We start from the raw sequence: 20973 nt of genomic DNA, 5'->3' as shown, positions 1-20973 counted from the left end.
ATTTCCGCCAGTTGTTAAGGGCCACACAGATAGATGCATGGGGTTAAATAGCTTTTAATTAACCAGTCACCACTACCAGATAATTCCACAGAGGAGAAGTAGAATGGCAGTGCCATAAATTGATAAAGTTGTGAGCAAAGTGATCAGGACAATCTGGGAATACACTCAAAAGGGCCTTGGAAATTGAGCAAAAGGTGGTGAACAAGAAACTATAATCAGACACAGAAGAAATTTATTTTATTTTTTCAAACCTGCAAGAAATTGCATTAATGCACTGGGTTGTAACACAATTCTTTGTTTTGTGCTATGTGACACAAGGAACTTATTGTCTTCTTAAGCAACATGACAGAATGATTAGAAATATGGGACTTGAGGTGAAGCAAGAGAAGATGTGTAAAGACAATCTAAGGACATTGATTGCCTTCCATGCACACCCACCCAACCACCATAAAACACCATAAAATTGATTGATGTAATAGTAAGTAAAAAAAAAAAAAAAAAAGGAAAAAGAGAAAATAATTATGTCATACCTCCAACTGTAAAAGAATGCTACGTTATGTTTGAAAACTGCCAATATCCAAGAGGTTTCTGCTCATGTAATAGCTTTCTTGTCATATACTTACTGACTGTTTTTCTTTTGTTTTCACTTCTTGGCTGAATCAGACTATGATTATGTTGTGCATTCAGGGTTTCATTATGGGACTTGGGGAAAATGGTACTGCTATGATTTGGCAAGAGGGAAATACAGTAAACCATTCTTAGATCCCGACTTACATCAAAGGAATGTAATGCCTCCTTTAATATCCAGGAATATGAATGCATTACATATATAGGCTCTGTAGTAAAGATTTACAATTCTAGCTATCAGTGACTTTCACAAAAATAAAGCACACTACTAAGACCTCAGACAGATTATTTGCCTTCCTCCTTCTCATCCCTTCTCTCAGCAAAGCAGAGCCAAAATATTAAAATTACTGTTACCGCATATAGAATATTTAGTGGCACAGTTGGTGAGTCTGTCAATGAAAGCAAGAAATAGTAAAAGCCCACCTACTCCAAACAGTACCCAGGACATAATGTCCATTACTCTAAATGGTTATCTTCATATACATGGAAGAGAAAACAGGTCCTTACTCAAGTGAAGGAAAGGAGGAGCTTTCACACTATTTATGCCTGAATTCTGCACTTGAATGAATTGGCTAACCCCAGAAAAGAATTCTAAGCAAGGACAGACAACCACTACTGCATTGTTTCAGAAAATTATGTTTAGTTAGTAGATTTTAGTTCATTAAATATAGCATTAGGAAAGACTTTCACAGCACACAAAGGGTACTTAATTTCTAAATACAAACTATCTCAGTACTTTGTTAAAAAAAATCCTAATGTGTAGGTGGTATGTACAGCAGAAGACAAAAAGAACAATAAAGGCAGACTAAATTAAGAGCCAGACTTATTTTTTGTAAATAATTCCCAGTAATTTATCATTTTAGATAAATTTAATACTTGTTTTTGGCAAGTCAAAATATTCAAAAGATCTATTTTTTACTCAGCCTGGTGTATCATATCATATGTTTGACTGGAGAAAAGAAGAAAAAGGACAGTTAACAGATTTTACCTGTCTACCAGATCTTCATTCTGGTTGCACTCTACTCCAATTTCTCTAATGTTTGTAATTTTGAAACATATAGGTAGCTTGAATAACAGCAGAAGTTAGACTGCTTGAAACTTCAGTCTAACTTCTGTTGTTATTGATTCCAGGGCTTACCATATTTTTGAGGCTTATTGCTGAAGTAGTAAGTTTCATCAAGTCGTAAGATTTTCATAAGGAATAGTTTCAATTAATGGTACTTGTGGCAAGCGACATTATCATCAAATTGCAAACGCCTTCACTTGCATTGTGCAAAGTGAATAACTACAACACTGAAGATGTTCTTGTCTCTTCACATAACAGGACATTCTGAAATACTTCCCACATATAAACCAAGCACACATGTACTAATTAACAAATGCACTTCTAATGACAGCAATTAAATCTAAAACTATTTTGGTGTTAATGAACCACAAGAAAAATTACTTATTTACTATTTACTTGGGAATTTAAAAAAATGGAAAATGGTAAATGGTATTTCAGACACTGTTTATTATTTTGAGGGTAAATCTCAAAGGCATCAGTATGTACTGGCCAGTGTATTTTAGGAAAAACAGGAGATTATATATTTAATTATTTCAAATGGTTAACACATCACTTAGGCACTGTAAAGCTGAATTGAGATTAAAAAGGGTGATATAAACAATCATATTATTATTATATTATAAAGCTCATATTTCATTCAGAATGAAAAACAACAGTTTGGAAGTGTGATAAGTAAACAGCTGAACTGAATGTATCATTAACATATTGAAACAGATACAGAGTAGTTAGGAATCCAAGAAAGGTGCTTTTGAGTGAAGTCTAATAGAACCTAGACGTAGCATTAGCATTAAACAATGATGCAGAAGAAAATACAGAAGCATTCCTGGCAAAGTTTAAAAATTAAATGAGTTCTGACAGTTACACATAGGAATCAATATACATCAAATTTTAAAGATAACTCATTTGAGTAAATTTTCTTCTAGTGTAGCCAAAAGTGGCCTCCCAACTTGATTAGACAAAACAACAACAAAAAATGAGTATTTGGAACCAGGCAGTAGAAAGGAACAGCATCCTTGGATAAAGATACAGGAAAATATCAAACTGACACCACTATTCTGTTCACACAATATAGTGGCCAGTTTTGGCGTTTATGCTTGAAAAAAAAATTTGTAAAGCAGAAAAGGTCTGGAAAGAAGTGAGAGAACAATTACATAGAGTAACCTCTGTAAATTACTCTGAGACAAAGAGTTGTGACTTCAGCACAGCCCACCAATATTTTCACAAGGAGGAGTTTTCCAACAGATTTCAGCAACAAAGGGTACAAAGGGTATGGTTGAAAGCTGAAGTAAGAAAAATTAGAAATACATCCAACTGCCTATTCAGAAAGTACATAACTGTAAATAATCAACTGCTAAACAGTTAATCTTCCTTTCTTTCAAATTTTTTGTCTAAGACTTGCCTACCTTTCTTAATCACCAGAAAATTAAAATGTAAAAATAACTGTATAAATTTTATGTTTGGGTCTCACACTAGATATTCAGAGATTTTAAATTCAGTTTAAGTCCATGTATTTCTGTGGAACAGACCTGTACTTGTGAATGGAACATACATAGCCTAATTATTAGAGCTTGAAAGAGTAAGCTGACAGCAAAAGGTAAATTCATGCAAATTTTTCCCACACCCATTATTACAAGCATTATCACCTCACAGACTCAAACATATTAAAAATTAAAAAAACAAAAGAGCATAAGATGACTTAAAATTAGTGATATTTTTTTAAAATACACAAGGTAAAAATACAGGACCTCAATCTTACAGGAGATTCACTTTTTATTTAAATATGCCCTTTTCAGGTTTCCCTGCTTTCTTCCGCATCTGCAATCCTATTAATTAAATAATCAACTAATTAATTATCAGAAAGGCCACGTGAGATTCTCATGAAATTCCCTGATGCCTCCTGGTAGTGCCAAATAAACCAAATAATCAAGAGATTGATAAATTGAGTACAAAATGGTCAAGAGAGTTGGCAGTACTGAAATTATAGTGATGAAGACAAAATTAAGAATAATCTCATCTCTCACCGTGCATTTGCAAGAATTCAGCTTTCCAAAGCTGAAGTTCACTAGGAGTTTGAGGACAGCAGTAGCAGTTTAATAACCCAACCTCTATCTCAATATGTTTCAGCCGTTTTGACTGCCAAACACTCCAGGCTTCTGCAGTGACCCTGTGGTATCAGTTCCGTTTATGCAGGGATCTTTCACAGTCTTCCTCTTCTAACTTTCTTGAGGATTTATTTTTGGTTCAGAAAGGTAATAAAAATCAAAGTCAGAAATTTTGTCTGTTCATTGGAAGGTAATAGCAACACTAAAAAAAATCTTGTCCAAGCTTTGGGAAGAGTTCTCGATGGCTGAAACTATTGGAAGTGAAACAATATTTATGAAATCTAAGTGCTGTTTATGCCATTAGATACTTCATACAACAAGGTACTTTCTTACAGCGAAAGGAGCTAACAGCACTGTTTCAATTATGTGTAACCCAGGGCAAGGAAACCTCAGATTCTGATGATCAGAAAGAATAAAGGGCTGATGCACATCAACATGGAATATCACTACCTGATGAATATGAGGAGAATCAGAAGTCTATTTTCTGTCACAAGGACATGTGAAAATATCAGTTCTGAGAAGGAGAATAAAGAACTTGGTCTTTTTCTGTATTATTCTTCTCACATTTTTTTCTACAAACCACTGTGACACAACAGGTTGACCAATGCACTGGAAAAGCAGCAAGATGCATAAGTTTTAAGTGAAGGTAAATTCTGCCTCATTCTTGTAAGCACATGTTTGTACACTTCAAAGCTTTCATTACCTAATTTGTAATAGAGGCTATATAGGAACTTAAGCACCATCACACAACAACTGAGAATTCCACAGGGCTTTTCCTGCCATATTCTCAGTTACCTCATTCAGGTCAAGCACCCTGTGCAGATAGGAACTGATAATGTCATCTCAGGGGCCACCAATATCTGGGCTTGTTTCTGCACATTCAGACCCTGTACCTTAAAAGGCAAGGAGGATGTTGATGCAACCTGCTGCATTTTTTCCTCAGAGAAATTATCCATCTTTTTATAGCTAGATACAGTTTATAGATAGACAGTATCTATATCAGATAGATATACTATCTATAAAGTAACTGTGCTAATTTATAACTGTGAATACAGTAAAACTTACCTGATAAAACAGGTTGTTTTATCAAGACAGTCCTTAAAACACTTTTTACCTTAATTATCACATATATCCATCATCCCTAGTAATCTTCTAAATAGATTACAATCCCTTTCTGCCTTTCTTCTGCTTCATGACACCATACTTTAAAGAGGATATCAGTTCAACAAAATAAGCCAATTTAAAGGGAAACTAAACAAAAACTGACATCACGAAATAGGGCCAAAGTAAATTGAAATGAATTGGTAGCAGATATGCATCATTACAGTCTAGCTGGGCAGCAGAGAAAGCTGTGGGGAGAAGTTGGTTTTGCTTTCCTTCTTACAGAACAAATGCAAAAATAAGTTTTGAAAAGTACCTTTTTCCTGAAAATGGCCCTTTGGCTGCTGAATACCAATCTCTACAACATCCACATCACACTCTTTGTATTCAGGCATTAAAAATTAGCTCTGCAGAACACTCAATACTTCATTTCTAACTCTTTTGGTTACTACACAAAACTGGCATGTGAAAGCACACAGGAAAGCTTTTACAAAGAACTCTTGCTGTTCTATTATCATACGAGACAAAAGAGGAGATGTGGCAACTTTTAGGAGGGCTGCCACAGAATGTGCTGGATACCCAAAACTTTACATATTTACTCAAAAAACACCAAGCAGTTGGTGTTCAACTGTATAAACAAAATCATTTCTCTCAATAAGCAGACCTGCTGTCCAAATGGAATTTGTGACAATGGAGATTGTTCCCTGCTTGCAAAACAGAATGAGACTCTGAATTAACAAAAACACACGTGTAGAGCCACACATGGTGTTAGCTATACCATAAACCTGGTGATGTGTAGAGGTAGCCTGGATTAGCAAAACATTCCCAGTCAGAAAATTGCTCCGGTATGATTTATTAGCAGCTAAAGCAGCTCTCAGGTGGGAGGCAGTACAGTGTAGAGAATAATACCGCTGCAAAATAAAAACATCAGAAGAACAGATCTTTAATTTCTGGCTCCAACAATAACCTATTATTTGACATCTAACCAATAATTTTCCTTCTCTGTACTTCAAATTCCATAAAATTGATCACAGACTTAATCCAAAAAATTGTATTTAAAATGGCAGGTAAAAAATTGCAGACAAGCCTGGAGCAAGTCCAGACAAGAGGCATGAAAACAATCAAAGGGCTGGAGTGCCGCTCTTATGAAGACAGGCTAAGAGATTTTGGGTAGATCAGCCTGGAGAAGAGAGGAGCTCTTTATACAACCATCCAGCACCTAAAGCAGACTTACAAGAAGACTGGAGAGGAACTTTTTACAGGGGCATGTAGCGACAGGACAAAGGGGAATAGCATTAAACTGAAATTGGCAAGATTAATATTAGATTTTAGGAAGAAATTCTTTGCTGTAAAGGCGTGACATTGGCCCACGTTACCCAGTGAAGCTGTGAATGCCCCATTCCTGGAAATTCTAAAGGCCAGGTTGGATGGGGCTTTGACCAATGTGCTCTAATACAAAATATCCCTGCCCATGTGATTGGGGGTTTGGAACTTGATGATCTTTAAGGTCCATTCCAACCCAAACAATTCTATAATTCTATGAAATCAAAATATCATTATTACAAAGCAGAAAAGCATCTTAACATAAGATCAGATCTTTGCAAAGCTTTTTTACTATTAGAATCATAGAATGCCAGAATTTTATTGTAGGAAGGGACTTCTGGAGATCATCCAGCCCAATCCTACTGTCAAGGCAGTGTCACCTGGAGCAGGTGATACAGGAACATGTCCCACGGGGGTGTAAAAAAAAAGGGGAGGACATTCCATGACTTCCCTGTGTGGCCTGTTCCAGTGCTCTGAAAATCTCAATGTAAAGAAGTTTTTCCTCATGTTGAGGTGGAATTTCCTGTGTTTTGGTTATGGCCATTGCTCCTTGTCCTGTCACTGGGCACCACTGAAAAGAGTCTGGCACCATCCTCTTGGCACCTGCTCACTAATGAGATCCCCTCTAAGTCTTCTCTGGACTAAACAGGCCCAGCTCCAGCAGTCTCTCCTCAGAAAAGAGGTGCTCCAGATCACAAATCATCTCTTGGCCTCTGCTGGACCCTCTGCAGTAGTGCCTTGTCTTTCTTACACCGAGGAACCCAGAGTTGAACACAATGCCATGGATGTGGGCAAAGAGCAGGGCACCTTCCCCAACCTGTTGGCCATATTCTTCCCAATGCATCGTAGAATCCCCTTGGTCCTCCTGGCCACAAGGGTACACTAGCAGCTCATGGTCAATTTGTCATTCCAGAAATGCTGCATTAAATCCAAAAAGCTGTGGGGCCAAAAGCACTGACAGTTGAAGACATTTCCAGACCACTGACTCTCATCAACTTAACTAATGCCTCACTTGCACCAGTTCAGAATGCCTCTGCCTCTTCCCACAAAGGCTCATTAAGCTGAAGAAACAATGACAGGAAAAAGGTGTCACATGCTCTATTTATTGTACAGCATCTTACTACTCATGACAGGCACCTTATAAGCTAAAGAATGCAGCCCTGTGTTCACTCTCTTGGCCCATACAGGCTTGAAGCATTTGATACTTGCTCTAACTGCTGCTGCTATTGTAGATACTGCTGGCTGCCTCAGCTATCTCAAATAAGAGAGCCCAAGGTTTCTAGCAAACAAGCAGAATGCTGTTGCTCACTATCCTTGAACAGTCACAAGGAATAGCTAGATGTAAGGAAGTCTATTCCCCTTCAGCCATCCTAATTAACACAACGCCATCTATGATACTCAGGCATCCTTTATGCCTTAGCCCAAGTTTACTCTTTCCTACCGCTTGCTTCTTTTCTTTCCCCTTCTTTCTTTCCAGACCTTCCTCCCCTACCCTGCCCCAGCCCCACAATGCACTCACTATTATTAAAATCAGTTTGGGGTGTTAATCTACAAAACTGACTTCTAGTCTGTTACTCCAAGTATGTTTCCTGATGAGCTTAAGCAAAGTTGCTTCAGAGAACATTATTTCTTGTGTCTTCCACTAGACTTGAAAGGAGCTTGTGAGAACTACAGCTTACCTCATTATAAATGTGTAACAAAGAATAATCTGCCCCCTCAAAGCCCCGATAATCCATAAAACTGATACACACATCAAATAGAGGAGGATGCCACAGAGTAAGAAGTGTGGGCTTTTCTCAGAAAAGAAAAGGGATTGAACAGCAAAAGTAGCAACAAAGCTCTTACCAGAGACAGTTTGGACTTCTAAATTTCCTGCTTCATGTAAGTGACTGGCTCTCCAAAGCAGGAAAATTTAGGGAAACATTTTTCTGCTTCAAAAGATTGAAATACACTATAGACATTGGAGTAATCAGAATAAAACTAATTTTAAGAAGAATGCATTATTTTTATTTTCTATAGGTTCTCAGTGAGAGTGCTGTGAATAAATGGCAAAAGATGGCATGCAGGTGTAAAGATTACAGATGGTTTTAGAATACCATATCACTGACCAGCATGGGACTGCACAGCACTATTCCACTATAGCCAATCACAGGAATTTTCTTTGGAAGGGAGCTCTGAAGGTTACCCAGTCCAAGCCCCACCTCGAAAACGGCACTAAGTCCAACCCTAGGCTGGTTGAATCATCATTCCTCTGGATCATGCCTCTGGATCAGACAAAACCATGAAAGTCCCTGCTTGGAAGGAAAGAGGTGAACTGGAGGCCTATTTCCTTCTCAATGTGTGAAATGCCTGACACTTAAGAACTACAAGGAACTGCAGATCTGGAATCATACCCTAGTGCTGCAGGACACATCCTGAAGATGTACACGATGTACCTTCAGCACAGAGTGAATCATACCAGTTCTAGATCAGTTAGGAGGGAAGCATAACTCAGTAATGTGCCTAATGCTGGTCTAGCTCTGAATGGTTTAAATATGCTTTTGTTTTTTGTCTGAAAGCATCTACAGGTTTGGGGTGCTGCCTCTTTTAAATGAAGGCGCATGGATGAAGGATTCCAACCTTTGCTATACAGATAAGGTCTTAGCAATGTAGCCAAAGAAGAAACAAGTGTAACCTGTTCATCACTTCAAATATTTACCATCTGGGAAATACTGCTTTCTGCACCATCTTTAGCAACACTTTATCACCAACTTTGAGATCCAGATGCCTCAAAATGGTCCCTTCCTCACTGCAAACTAAATTCTTACTATATTTGCCATCTACTTTGATCTAAGTTCACACGAGCCTTCTGCCTATTTTTAATGCTCATCTTTCACTAATTTACCTTGTTATCAATATAGCTGCATCAACTGAAGTCATGTCTTCTCCCCAGCTTGTTGACATTTCTAAGTGTATATCATTCTTCTTGCCAAATTCCTCATGTTGCCATTTACAAAAGCTTTCCAGCATTTTTTCACCATGATGTCCAATATACATATCTGCCTGGAAATGAAAAACAATTAATGTTATTAAAATTAGGATCCTATATGTAGAATTTGGAACCTTTTTTGACTGAGCTAGCAAAAATATTCTGCTTTTTATGGCATAATATGTCCATGGCAAAACAACTCAAACTTCAGGTGCCAAGACCACCTTCCTTACATGTTATAGATATAAATGAAGATAGTGCATTAAGAGTGCACATGTGTACTAGAGTTCACTCAAACTCTAGTCTTATTTATTTCCTGACTTCTCATCCATGGTGAGGAAAAGTATAATGGTGTTATACTGGTGTTAAGATGCAGAATGTGAACAAAAAATGAGATTACTCCATCTGCTGAGAGGAACTGGAGAAATAAATTATTTATTTACTGGAGAATTATAGTATTTTAGATTAGAACTATTGGTAAGGGGATTCCACTTCCTTATAAGCTAAGTGCTACATCAGCTTTTGTTTGTCTAGGGATTAGACAACAAAGAACATCAGTCCTCCTTCTGCAACCCAATGGATTTAAAGGAAATTATTTTTCTATTGAGATATATGACTGCACAAAAAGCAGAGCAGAAGCAGATTATGCTAAGATCTGCCTGATTTCCACATGGAAACTCTGACTGACTTTTAATTGAAGGAACAGATAAATCTCAATACATGCAGCACATAAATTAGAAGATTAATCTTCACTGGGGCTGCTTGTCAGTGGAAATCACTACATAATATACGAAAGATAAGAAGGAAATTTTTTAGCCATTAAAGTTCATAAATATTGCAAGCTTTCGCGGAGCCACAAGCTAAGTAGCATTACCCTCTACATGCTAAGACAAATGTCATAAATACCTACTGGAGTCTCATGAAGAAGGACAAGTTTAGTCACCCGAAGATTTACTTGTAATCCTAGACTCTTGTGTTGGAAAAGATTAAAAACCTAAAAGAGAAAAAAAAATCCAACAAATAAGAATATGAATTTGTATTGCACGTACACTAAAAATAACAGAACCCCAAAGAACCTCAAAAACTCTCATATTCTACTGTGACTGCTTTTATTTTCTGTAGTCTGAACAGAACATTAAGATAATGTACTGTGTTGGTCTTGTGAAGTGAAAACAGAGCTTAGGCAATATTCATTCTGGGAACATAAAAAAAGACCTTTTCCTCTCAATGGCCACAATCACTTTATAAACTGTGGCCTTTTCCTCCAAGTATTTACATACATATTTAATACTATCCACATGAAAATTTCTATTCATTTAAATCCAAGATCTTGGACCAAGTGGTCTCAGCCAATATCTAACTCTCTAATTCTTCCTATCATTCAGAATAGTTAAAGGTCATATTAATTTTTCAGCTTATTTTTTCAGCTTATGCTCCTTCCTTAGAACAATCTTTCCTTGTATATTACATATGCTATTTTTCACTGCTTTATGCACCAAATGCTTTATACACTACAGCTCCAGATAAAACTGGAAGGGAACATAATTGTCCAAATTCATTAATCTTTCTTTTTTTCCCACCACCACTGACCACACAATGCTTTCCCATAACAATGTCATGTCTTCATATCAAGCACAGGTCACCAGAAACTATCCAATATCCCGACCTTTCCAACAGCATGGGCTTCTAACCAAAAAGTCATCTTGTTCTCTCACTCCCAGGCTTCCCCAAGATGTATGACCAGACAGTACAGACAAGCCTGCAGCACTACAATTTTCTGCTGCAAAACGTATAGACTAAGTTTGTACAGCCTGCTGATGGTCCTGTTTTGAGTGTGCCTTACAGGTGTTCAGTCAGAATCACTAGAAGGAGCAATGAAATCAGCCTGCAGTGCATTTCTGGTTGGCAAAACATCAAAAATAGTTTTAAATTTCCTACCATGTTTAAGATGGTTAGAATAAATCTTCTGGCAGCATCTGTTCCATGATACGAAACCATAGCTGGATCCGCCACCACAACAGTTTCTATGTTGTACTCTTGAGGCAACTTGTAAGAGTATCGCTTTCCTCTTCCACTTTCAGACACTTTTTGAGTCTTGGATTTCCTTTTATCTGTAAACCAAAAACAGTGCTTGAGAAACTCATCCTTCAAACTACCCCTGCAGTACTTTTCAGGATTTGTTACCCTTAGTTATATTATAACTCTCATCATGTGGAAACTAATAGCTATGGACTTTAATATGTTGTGCTTATTTGCTATTGCCAGTGCTAAGGCTCATACTGAAGGCATGTATAAATATGTATAAATACTACCTCATACTACTACTATGTATAAATATTACCTCATACCAAGAAAACAGAAATTTTATCCATCTTTTCAAATAAAGTCAGAAAGATTATTTGCAGCCTTTCAACTAATGTATTTATAAAAAGAATATGTGTCTCTTATTTTGGTTTGTGGGAGAAAACTCAACTCATGTTGGGTCTGAAGGAAAAACAGTGTCACTGACATTGCATAATTTTTGTCTGACCATCTTCATAAATCACAGAGAAAATATGTTGATGTCTCGATATCTTAGCATACAAGACAACAAATACAGTTGCGCCACAAAGTCATGTATTCGGTAAATACATGCAACAATTCTGTGATTTGCAAAGAGGAAATAAAATTTCAGATGACCTCCAAATCTACCGAAAGCTAAAATCTGAAAACATGTCATGCTTATTGTAAGGTTGAAGTTATTAATGGTGTTAATTTTCAGTTTCCCCTCCAAAAACCCAACAAAACTGCCCTTACTACTACGATACATAGTAGTATGTAGTAGAATACATAGTAGTATCGTAGTACTTCATAATACAGGAGCCAGAAGGTGGTCAGATTTACATACAACAGTTAGCAACACCATTTTAAATAATCTAATTTAAAACAAAATGAAAAATTAAACTTATTGTACTAGCCAAATATTGTTAGATCCTCTTGAGAGGATGTAAAACTTCTGGGACTGATCTCATTGAAACCAAGTGAAGTTTCTTGAAGCATCTAAAATGGAATATCAGGCTCTCTGTGATGAAAAAAAGTAATGTTTAAGATGACAATTATGTTCTGGAAACAATCAAATATTCAGAATTTTAAGACAATGTTTTGCAATTCAACCAATCTCATCTCTAATTGGAAAGTTCCTGCAGTATATTTTATAATACACGACCACTCTCCAAAATATAAGTCACTCTTCAGGACAATGCTATAAATGAACTCCCAAAGTCAATTAACTAACAAATTAAATTTAAAATATAAAATACCAGTGGAAGAGGGGTCTGTGATTTAAATATATGTGTAATATAGATTTTATGTAAATATAATGCAGATACATATTTTTCAATGTAACACATCTAAATTACACACACTTAAAAAAGGTTTCCTTTTCTGAATCATTCATAAAAGATTACACATTTGAATTATTCAGTCCATCCCAGCACATCTGAGAAGGTCTTACTGATCCCTCTAGAACTGGTGGCACATTTACTAAAAGAAATAAGTATGTATCCTCCAGAAATAAATGTTTGGTGTTCAATGACCTAGAAGTAGAAACAGCTATAAATTCAAGCTATCTTAAATTAAAGTGTCTTATTTTGATCCTTCAGACACTTGCTTAGCATTATAACTTCTGCTATAATCTAGCCTAACTCATGTTTGCTAACTGTGGATCTACAGCCTAGTTTATAAAATATTATGTGTGTTTTCATCACTCTTTTGAGAATAATTTCTAATGAAACCTCAGTGTTAGTATTTGTGCCAAAAAAAACACCTCCTATAAGCTATACAACTATGGCTTAACATAAGAACATCTAATGTTATAAGTGTGAGCTATAGGTCTAAGTTTAAACAGTAAACTCATGTGGGTTAAAAATATCTCTTATGACCCACCTGGTCAATCTGCCTTCTTCCTGGGCACAGTGCAGTTTCCAGCAACAGTTTATTCACTGTTCATTTCTTTGTAAAAGACAGCAGCTAGTGATTGAAAACTTTAAATTTAATCTTAGCATGTACAGAGAATTCTCTTAACACATTTCTCCAGAAGTTATAACTAGTAGTGCATTTCTGTTCAGAACTGACAGTCCACAATAAAATATGTCATTGTGCTAAACACTAAGAACACTGTGGTCCCATAAGCTGTTGAAACCTCTGTCTTTTGGGATTTCAGTGAATGAGAAGACTACACAGCTCTCTAGACAAGCTGTCTGCCCATCATTTGTCTGCCTTAGATATCTCTCCCATTAACAAACCAATGGGCAATCTGTTCTTGGCCAGCCAACCTTTTCCAAATTGCTGGCAGAAATCCCCATCACGAGATCTCATTTATCTGAAACTTGTAGCTCTTTTCTAAGAACTTTAAATAAATGGAATTAGTAATTTTGCTACTACTGGTATTCAAATAACTGCCACAACTGCTGCCAGATAACAAGGGAAACAGGCTTTAGGCAAAAACTCATGTTTCCTTACATATTCATAAATCAGTAAAAATTACAAAGAACTGGTCATTATTGAAGGCAAAGTCTGTCAGAGATAACTGCTGCAAAAAAAACCAGATAATAGTAATTCATGTACTAACAAGATAAAAGACAGACTAAAGATGCATAAATTCATCTTAAAAATTTAATTACACTGCCAAAATAAAAGATAAATTCTACAGGAGAGTTCTGTGCAATAAGACTTCTGTTTGTGCAACTAAGTAGAATAAGGTGATTCCATATCCGTAGACTACTTAAAACTCAGTTGACTGAAAGATAGGAATACTGCATTACTTCAGCAAGAAGGGTAAAAATACTGCAGCAAACTAATTTGACATAAAATAGGCAATTAAGAGAAAACAAGCAGAAATGTTAACAAAACAATTATCCTACATTAAAAAAATTTAGAGCCATCTACTATAATCAGAGGTTACACAAAGTATCTAAGCCAACATCAAGAAGAGGCTGCGACTGCAAGACTCCTGGACACCTTCAAGTCCTCAGGCACAAAAGCATTTCCTGAGTATATGCACATGCAGCCCAGACCAGAGAGGAATCACCATCACTCCCCAGGGGGTAACCTAGTCATACGGAAATTGCAGTGTTCTGCCTACACAGGGAATATTGAGGAGCTTAAGAAGCCATGAGCTATACCACCACTATAATTTGAATAGGGATTTAAATACTTTCCTACAGAGCGACAACTTTTTCTACCCAAGGAGTAGAAATTAATATCTCAAGTAGCACCAGTCTCCATCTTATGCAATCTCTTAGATCCATGACGAATATTGTTTGCACATTTTATTGCATATTTTATCACATATAAACAGGCTGTAGAGCAGGAATCAACACAGCTTTCCCAGCTGATCGCCCAGTCTACATGCCATAAAGTAAGACTTCTGCTTTTGATTCAGTGAAACTTAGCAGGCTTTTCCAGCAATATTCCATCATTCTAAGAGGAAAAGCACACTGGTATCTCAGGAGAGGATATTGTTTACTGCCCGAACTAAGAAGTAGAAGAGGAGTCTTCCAAATTCAGAAGGGATTCAAAATTCGCATTAACCATATCCTGGGTAAGAGACTTCTTTTTTCCCAATATGCCCCATGCCTTCACCAGGAGTTCAGTTTACTATATAAACAACTTCAGTTTGGAACAAGTGCTTCAGAGCAGATAGAAGAAAAAAACCTTAGCTTCCCAACATGGCCCTTTGCTCTAATTACAACTGCTTCTCTCATATTTTTTCTGTAACATAGTTCTGCACTGGTTTCTTTAAAAGGTGTGGAGTGTAAGGTCTGCGAATGTGCAACTGGCTCACATAGGTAAATAAATCATACACATGTTCAACAAAAGGATATATGTGCACACTGTCAACAATCAAGAAAGCAACTGCTTCTGTCAGTATGATTCTCTCCCTTGCCTAATTAATAAGAAAACTACTCCATTCACAAAAACAAGTTCTTTGTTCTCTCCAAACAAGTTTGGCTGTGTAGCAACTTTCAATCCAGCCCTCAGTGGTAACGGACAACAAACAATACCTTCTTTGATTGTGTCTGCTAGTTCTCCATAAAAAGCTATTATTCCCAATAGTGATCCTTCAACACCTCCAGCACAGACATTCATTCCTTCTGATAATTACAATTCATCACTGGCAATACATATTTGCTTGATAGGTAGCCAGCTTTTGAGATCAATTTGGATCAAAACCAGCAGGAGAAACACCTGTTTCTATCCTGAAACACAAATACTGCAGAAGAAAGAGACGTGGTTGTAAGACAGGACCATATTGCTGAAAAGTTAGTGTGTTACCAAGGTTGCAGCTGCAATATGTCACAAAGTTACATCTCTACCATAAAGGCAGCTGAGATTATCTCAGAGCCCCACATACTCATCTGCTTTATTTTTATTTAATTTATCTACTTAGCTTATTTTTTGACTTAGAATTCTGAAATGCTTATGTAAAGGCTTATTTTTGATACTTTTATTCACTTTAAGGCTGTACCATGTGTGCAAATGTGCAAACATGCATGTATGTAACATGTGTCCGTAGCATGAGTATTTTGGTAACATTAACTAAATTCATGTCACACCAACAAATTGCTTTTAGCATAGACAGAGCTTTTAAGCATATAACTTACTGCAGTCACTCTTAGTAAAATAATTTGTAGCAGGGGAGTGAGGGATGGTCTTCTAGAACAACATTGGTTAGAAAGTGCAGCTATTTACACTCCCTAACAAAATAACATTGTGTCAGAAGATGCTACTCAGTTATGCACAGCTTGCCCTATTTTGAAATTTTAAACCTGATGGTAGATATAATGAAACCTCCTTCAAACAGATATTTGATTATCTGTTGACAGATTTATAAGAAATCAGAGCTTGGAGTGTAAGATTATTACAAAAGATTAATCCCATTTTAGAGTGTAGAGAAAGTGAAAGGATATTTGATAATGAACATCGCAGAAGAATCATGTCCTTATGGACAAAGTTTGCATCCTTACTCATTTTCATACCCATCACAGTTTGCTACTTTGTCAGATACTCCTCCCCCCTTTTTGCAGTGCATACACCATGCATACTTTTCATATTTTCTTTCTCATTCCCATACACATGTAGGCATGCATACTCTAACTCACTTTTCTCTAATAGGGAGGAATAAATAGCTTTACTTAATGTGAAAAATTTGTGATAATATAGAAAGTTTAACTTTCAGATAAGCAGTGTCAATGTAATACAAAGCTTAGAATATAAAGCCAAACTGGAGGAAGTTGTATGTAATTTATTTCATCCCACTGCCAAAAGAGCCTTGCTTTGCAATTTTTTCTTTGATTTCAAACTCTGGGTAGATGCCTAACTATAAAAACAATACTTCCAAACTAGAGGGAAAAAAAACCACCACAAAACCTGTCACATTTATTCTCTAACTATATAAAATGGACAGTGCAGTACAAATGTTCAGAAAGGATCAGACAGCTATGGAAAAGTTTAGGCTGAAAATGGTCTCCAGAGGGCAGCTAGTCCAACCTCCTGCTCAAGTCAGGCCAAGTGTCAGAGTATGATCAGCCCTTTTAGAGCCATTTCTAGACATGCTTTATAAATACTTGAGGATGTGGATTTGACAGAGTCTCTAGGCAACCTGTTCCCATGCTAAGCATTCTTGTAGAGATTTTTTTTTCCTTATGGAAATTGAAATTTCCTTAAACACAAGTTACAACTCTTGTCTGTCACAGCATACCTCTAAGGAATGTCTGGCTTCACCTTTTCTCTGCAGACCCTTAGGCACCAGACAACTGCAGCTACATCCTTCCTTTACCTTTCCTTACCTGCTTGAAATAACTTAATTCCTTCTGCTTCATCCTAAATATCATATAATCCAGTCTCCTAACCATTTCAGTGCAATTCTGCCATTTTCTTTGCATTTTGCCAGGATTTCACTCACACATGAAAAATAAGCCTAAAAATGGGCACTCATTCTGGTTTATTTCCAAGGAGAAAAATAACTTCTCACAACATCACTAGAAACACCCTCAGCTCATGCTGAGGTCAAAGGACTGAGATGTCCTCCATCCTTTGAAGAATGACAGCTGATGATGAAGCAGAAAAAACAAAACACCATCTTTCACAAAAGCCATTTTTCGCTTCCCCAGTGAAAACTATGAAGTCATCACTATGTGCCAAACTTCTGTTGAAACCCTTCTGCTTCAACAACTTGCTCTACCTGCCATTGAGGAAGATGCATTAGCATTGTTTCATACACATCTAAGAGTCATTCACAGAACAAGAACACGTAAAAAAATCACAGAAAACAGAAAATTAAGTGCAAGCATTGCACATGGTGAGTGATTAAGCAGCTCTGATGACAGAGAGAGACAAGAAATAGATTTAAATATTAAGTTGAAATTAAGACATGCCCTAAAGATTTCTACTTTCAAATACAAATGCATATTAAGAAGCAGAGTCTATTCCTAATGGACAACTCCTTCTCCCAACAAGTGACACGCCACCTCAGAGTCCACTGTAGGGTACTGCTACAAGAATAATCAGTTCTGCTTCTGTCAAGGTTCTGATGTAACTACTATCTACTTTTCCTGAAAATATATTTGCTACATTACAGCTTTGCAGTGCGATTTTTATATTACCTGTAACAACACCACAGTAATGATTCTGAGAAGGAGGCTTTTCAGAAATTTTCTCCTCTACGGACCTTTTTCGTCTGTACACCCTGTGTGCATGTCCTGTTACAGCCAAAGTGCGATTGAGTGGCTCAATAAATATGAAGTCCTCATTAATCTGTATAAACCCCATCTGTAAAGGAAAACAAAAGGAACATATAAGGTAAGAACTTAAGTTGTGCACAGTTCTGCAGGAGAAAAAAAAAACCCACAACACTCCATTTAAGGAAACACTTTGTTTTAGTAACCTTATGAGCAAAGTGAGTACCTTTGTATTTTACAAGTTTTCTACTTAAATTAACTAGAATAAATTTCATTTATTTCAGCTAAATCTGGGTGGGTGGGTGGCTACATGCCAGTAGCATATGCACAGTAAAAGATACAGAATGTTAAAAGTTTACTTTGGGAGACCCAGGAGGTCATTTATATATGTACAGTATGTACAAAAAAGTTATATACACTGGCTTTATTATTTATTATTGTCACATTTTTAGATAACTGTATTTAATGAAATAACAGGAACTATGTAAGGCATATGAATACATGCTGAACAAATGTGAAGATGGAAAAGAAATATTGTGGCACTCTTTTTACTCTTTTTCGAACTAAAAGAACCCAAAACTATTTTTAAAAGGCAGAAATCCCTTTTTGGTTTCCAGCAGTAACACCAGAAAAATATTTGAATAAAGCCATTAAGTTGGTTAATTCTTCCCCTGTCTCAATGTATTTATACACACTAACACACAGGAAAAGTTAACACACCAGATGCACATCTAATATTACAAGGGCACAGCCAATGCTGAAAAAAAAAATACTATAAAACATACTTATATAAATACCACACAAATAAAAACTCAGCACAAACTGTTAAGCTTCCAATACACAAAAGTTTGCTATCAAGAGTAAAGCTGGAGACAGCAACGTTTGTGGGGTTTCTCCCCCCACATTACCAAGACTGACAGTTAATTTCCTCACTCTCTAAACTTAAAAAACATATTGTACTGTTTTGCTACAGAAACAAAACTATGTGATATATCTGGCTAAGAGAAGCAGACAATTCTTCTGTATATTTTTATGTAGCGTCAATGGGGAAAAATAGAAAATAATTTTGTTTCTTCTGGAATCATGTGAGTGCCATTATCACATTGGATATCCTGTCTGACATACGAATAAACCACCCAAAAATATTCTGACCCAAGGAAAAAAACAAAATCAAAATTTTTGAGTGGTACAAAACACAATTTCATTCAAACACAACACCTCAAAAAGAAAAAATCCAACAATCTTTCAGCACAATCACATGAAATTAATGTGAATACACACACTTAATTTTTCATTAAGTTACAATAGCTAAGGAATGCTAAACAGATGTCAAAAGGTCATCACTAACACTGCACACAAACACAAATGTATCTGGGGATTTGGCTGTTCCTTCTCATTTTACACTTACCTTTTAGGTTCAGTTCAGCAGGAGCTTTAAATGTCACATACTAGAAAATTAGCCAGCTACGTATTGCTAAGTACTTTCTGTACACCTACAAGATAACACTTCTTGAAAAGTTATCTTTAAAAAGGCTACTTTTACATAACAATTAACTTGTCCTATACAAACTTCAAATTACGTGAAATAAATTTATTTAAAAGCATAGTTCTCAAATACTAGTAAAAGGCATAAAACACTTTTAATTCGATTTTTATGTCAAATGCTAAATTTCACTCAGGCATAGATAATTTTACTTTTTTAAAGAATTATTTTGTATATGAAAGCTGTTGATTAAATATAGAACAAGAATAGCAGCTCACTAGTGGTGCTGCAAGTATCCCCTGTACACCAACCAAAAACAAAGCCTTATTCCCTCCTGAACAGAGTCAATCATAGAACATTTGTCACATTTCTTCCATCTCCATTCTCTTTGTTGCAAAATGAAACCAGGGCTTTAAGATGATGCTCTTCAAGTTGTCACCATTCATCAGACATTCTGAAAAGCTGTGCTAGGACTGACATTTAATGTTCTCTTCCAGCTCCTTGCAGAAGGAGCAGAAAGTGAAGTTTAATTCATTGGTAGAGAAAACCAAAATATATTGCCTGTTTCCTGAGTCAGAAGTTAAAGAACCGAACAGTGATGTAAAGTTATAGATATGCAAATGGATGATTCTCAGACAAAAATGGATAACCAGATAATCTTTGATGTCATTTTAACTGCTTTTGGGGAAAAAAACCAAACCAAACAACAAAACATTATTTCTCTAACTTTCGCATAATTTCACAGGAGAAAGTGGTAGGTGAAACTGCAGCTTTGTCAACCATGCTCTTCTATTTTCATAATCATTAAAAATGGAGTTAAGAAGATATTTTTATGAAGTAAACATAGAAAGCAGAGAAGTCAAAGCATGCATTCAAGCATTTCAGTTTCAAAACATTTTCAGATATTGAATGCTAAGGCAAATTACAGCCTTTAGACAGTTCAAATGGCAAAACTTCCATGTTATGAGAATGTGCAGCAGAACAAGGATTAAAAAAGATGGAAAAGCAAAACACTAATATCCATCTGGGATAGAACTGTGAGCTCGGACAAACTGACACATCTTACACCAGTTTCGTTTGAAAAAATACTACTGCTCACAGCTGCAATTGAAAAGCCCCCCAGGATGCTGGACACATCTCATGTAAAGCTAACATAGCATGCCACTCTTTCCCCCTGTAGCACACATATCTAAGTAGACTTCAAACTAGTGCAATCTAGTTTGGCAAAAAAAAACCTTCAAATTTTGTAACTATTGATAAACTCGGTACTTGCTTCGTATTGTATTTATTTATGAAATAAAGAGAGTCCTTAAGTTTAGGGCAAACTTCAGCTGATGGGCAAATAAAACTTCACTTGCAGAAAACTAACTTTTTGCCAAATTTGGATAGTGGGAAACCAAGACAAATGAAAACAGCAGCTTTCCCCAGCACCTTGAGTGGCACAGGTCAGGTGGGGAACAGTGAGTTACAATTTCTCCCTGCTGCAGCCAACTCTCCACTGTCTTGTGAAGCAAATGCACACAGCAAGTAAGGATGGGCTGTATGAGACTCTACTCCTTCCTGCTCCCAACATACTTCCCAAG

General features: G+C 36.5%; 1 protein-coding gene across 1 annotated transcript in view; it reads right to left on the bottom strand.

Annotated features, from left to right (window-relative positions):
- The window catches only part of ADAMTS19 (ADAM metallopeptidase with thrombospondin type 1 motif 19), a 134732-nt gene that overhangs the window by 89411 nt on the left and 24348 nt on the right, over positions 1-20973 (bottom strand). The window contains exons 3-6 of the mRNA XM_058823968.1: positions 17833-17998; positions 11126-11298; positions 10098-10181; positions 9104-9261 (exon numbers count right to left, since the gene is read on the bottom strand). Of these exons, the coding sequence (XP_058679951.1) occupies positions 9104-9261; positions 10098-10181; positions 11126-11298; positions 17833-17998 (581 nt within the window). The remainder of the gene's footprint in view (positions 1-9103; positions 9262-10097; positions 10182-11125; positions 11299-17832; positions 17999-20973) is intronic.

The sequence above is a fragment of the Ammospiza caudacuta genome, chromosome Z (assembly GCF_027887145.1).
Source record: "Ammospiza caudacuta isolate bAmmCau1 chromosome Z, bAmmCau1.pri, whole genome shotgun sequence".
In the NCBI taxonomy this organism is placed as follows: Eukaryota; Metazoa; Chordata; class Aves; order Passeriformes; family Passerellidae; genus Ammospiza; species Ammospiza caudacuta.
This window is presented reverse-complemented; position numbering and strand designations above follow the sequence as displayed.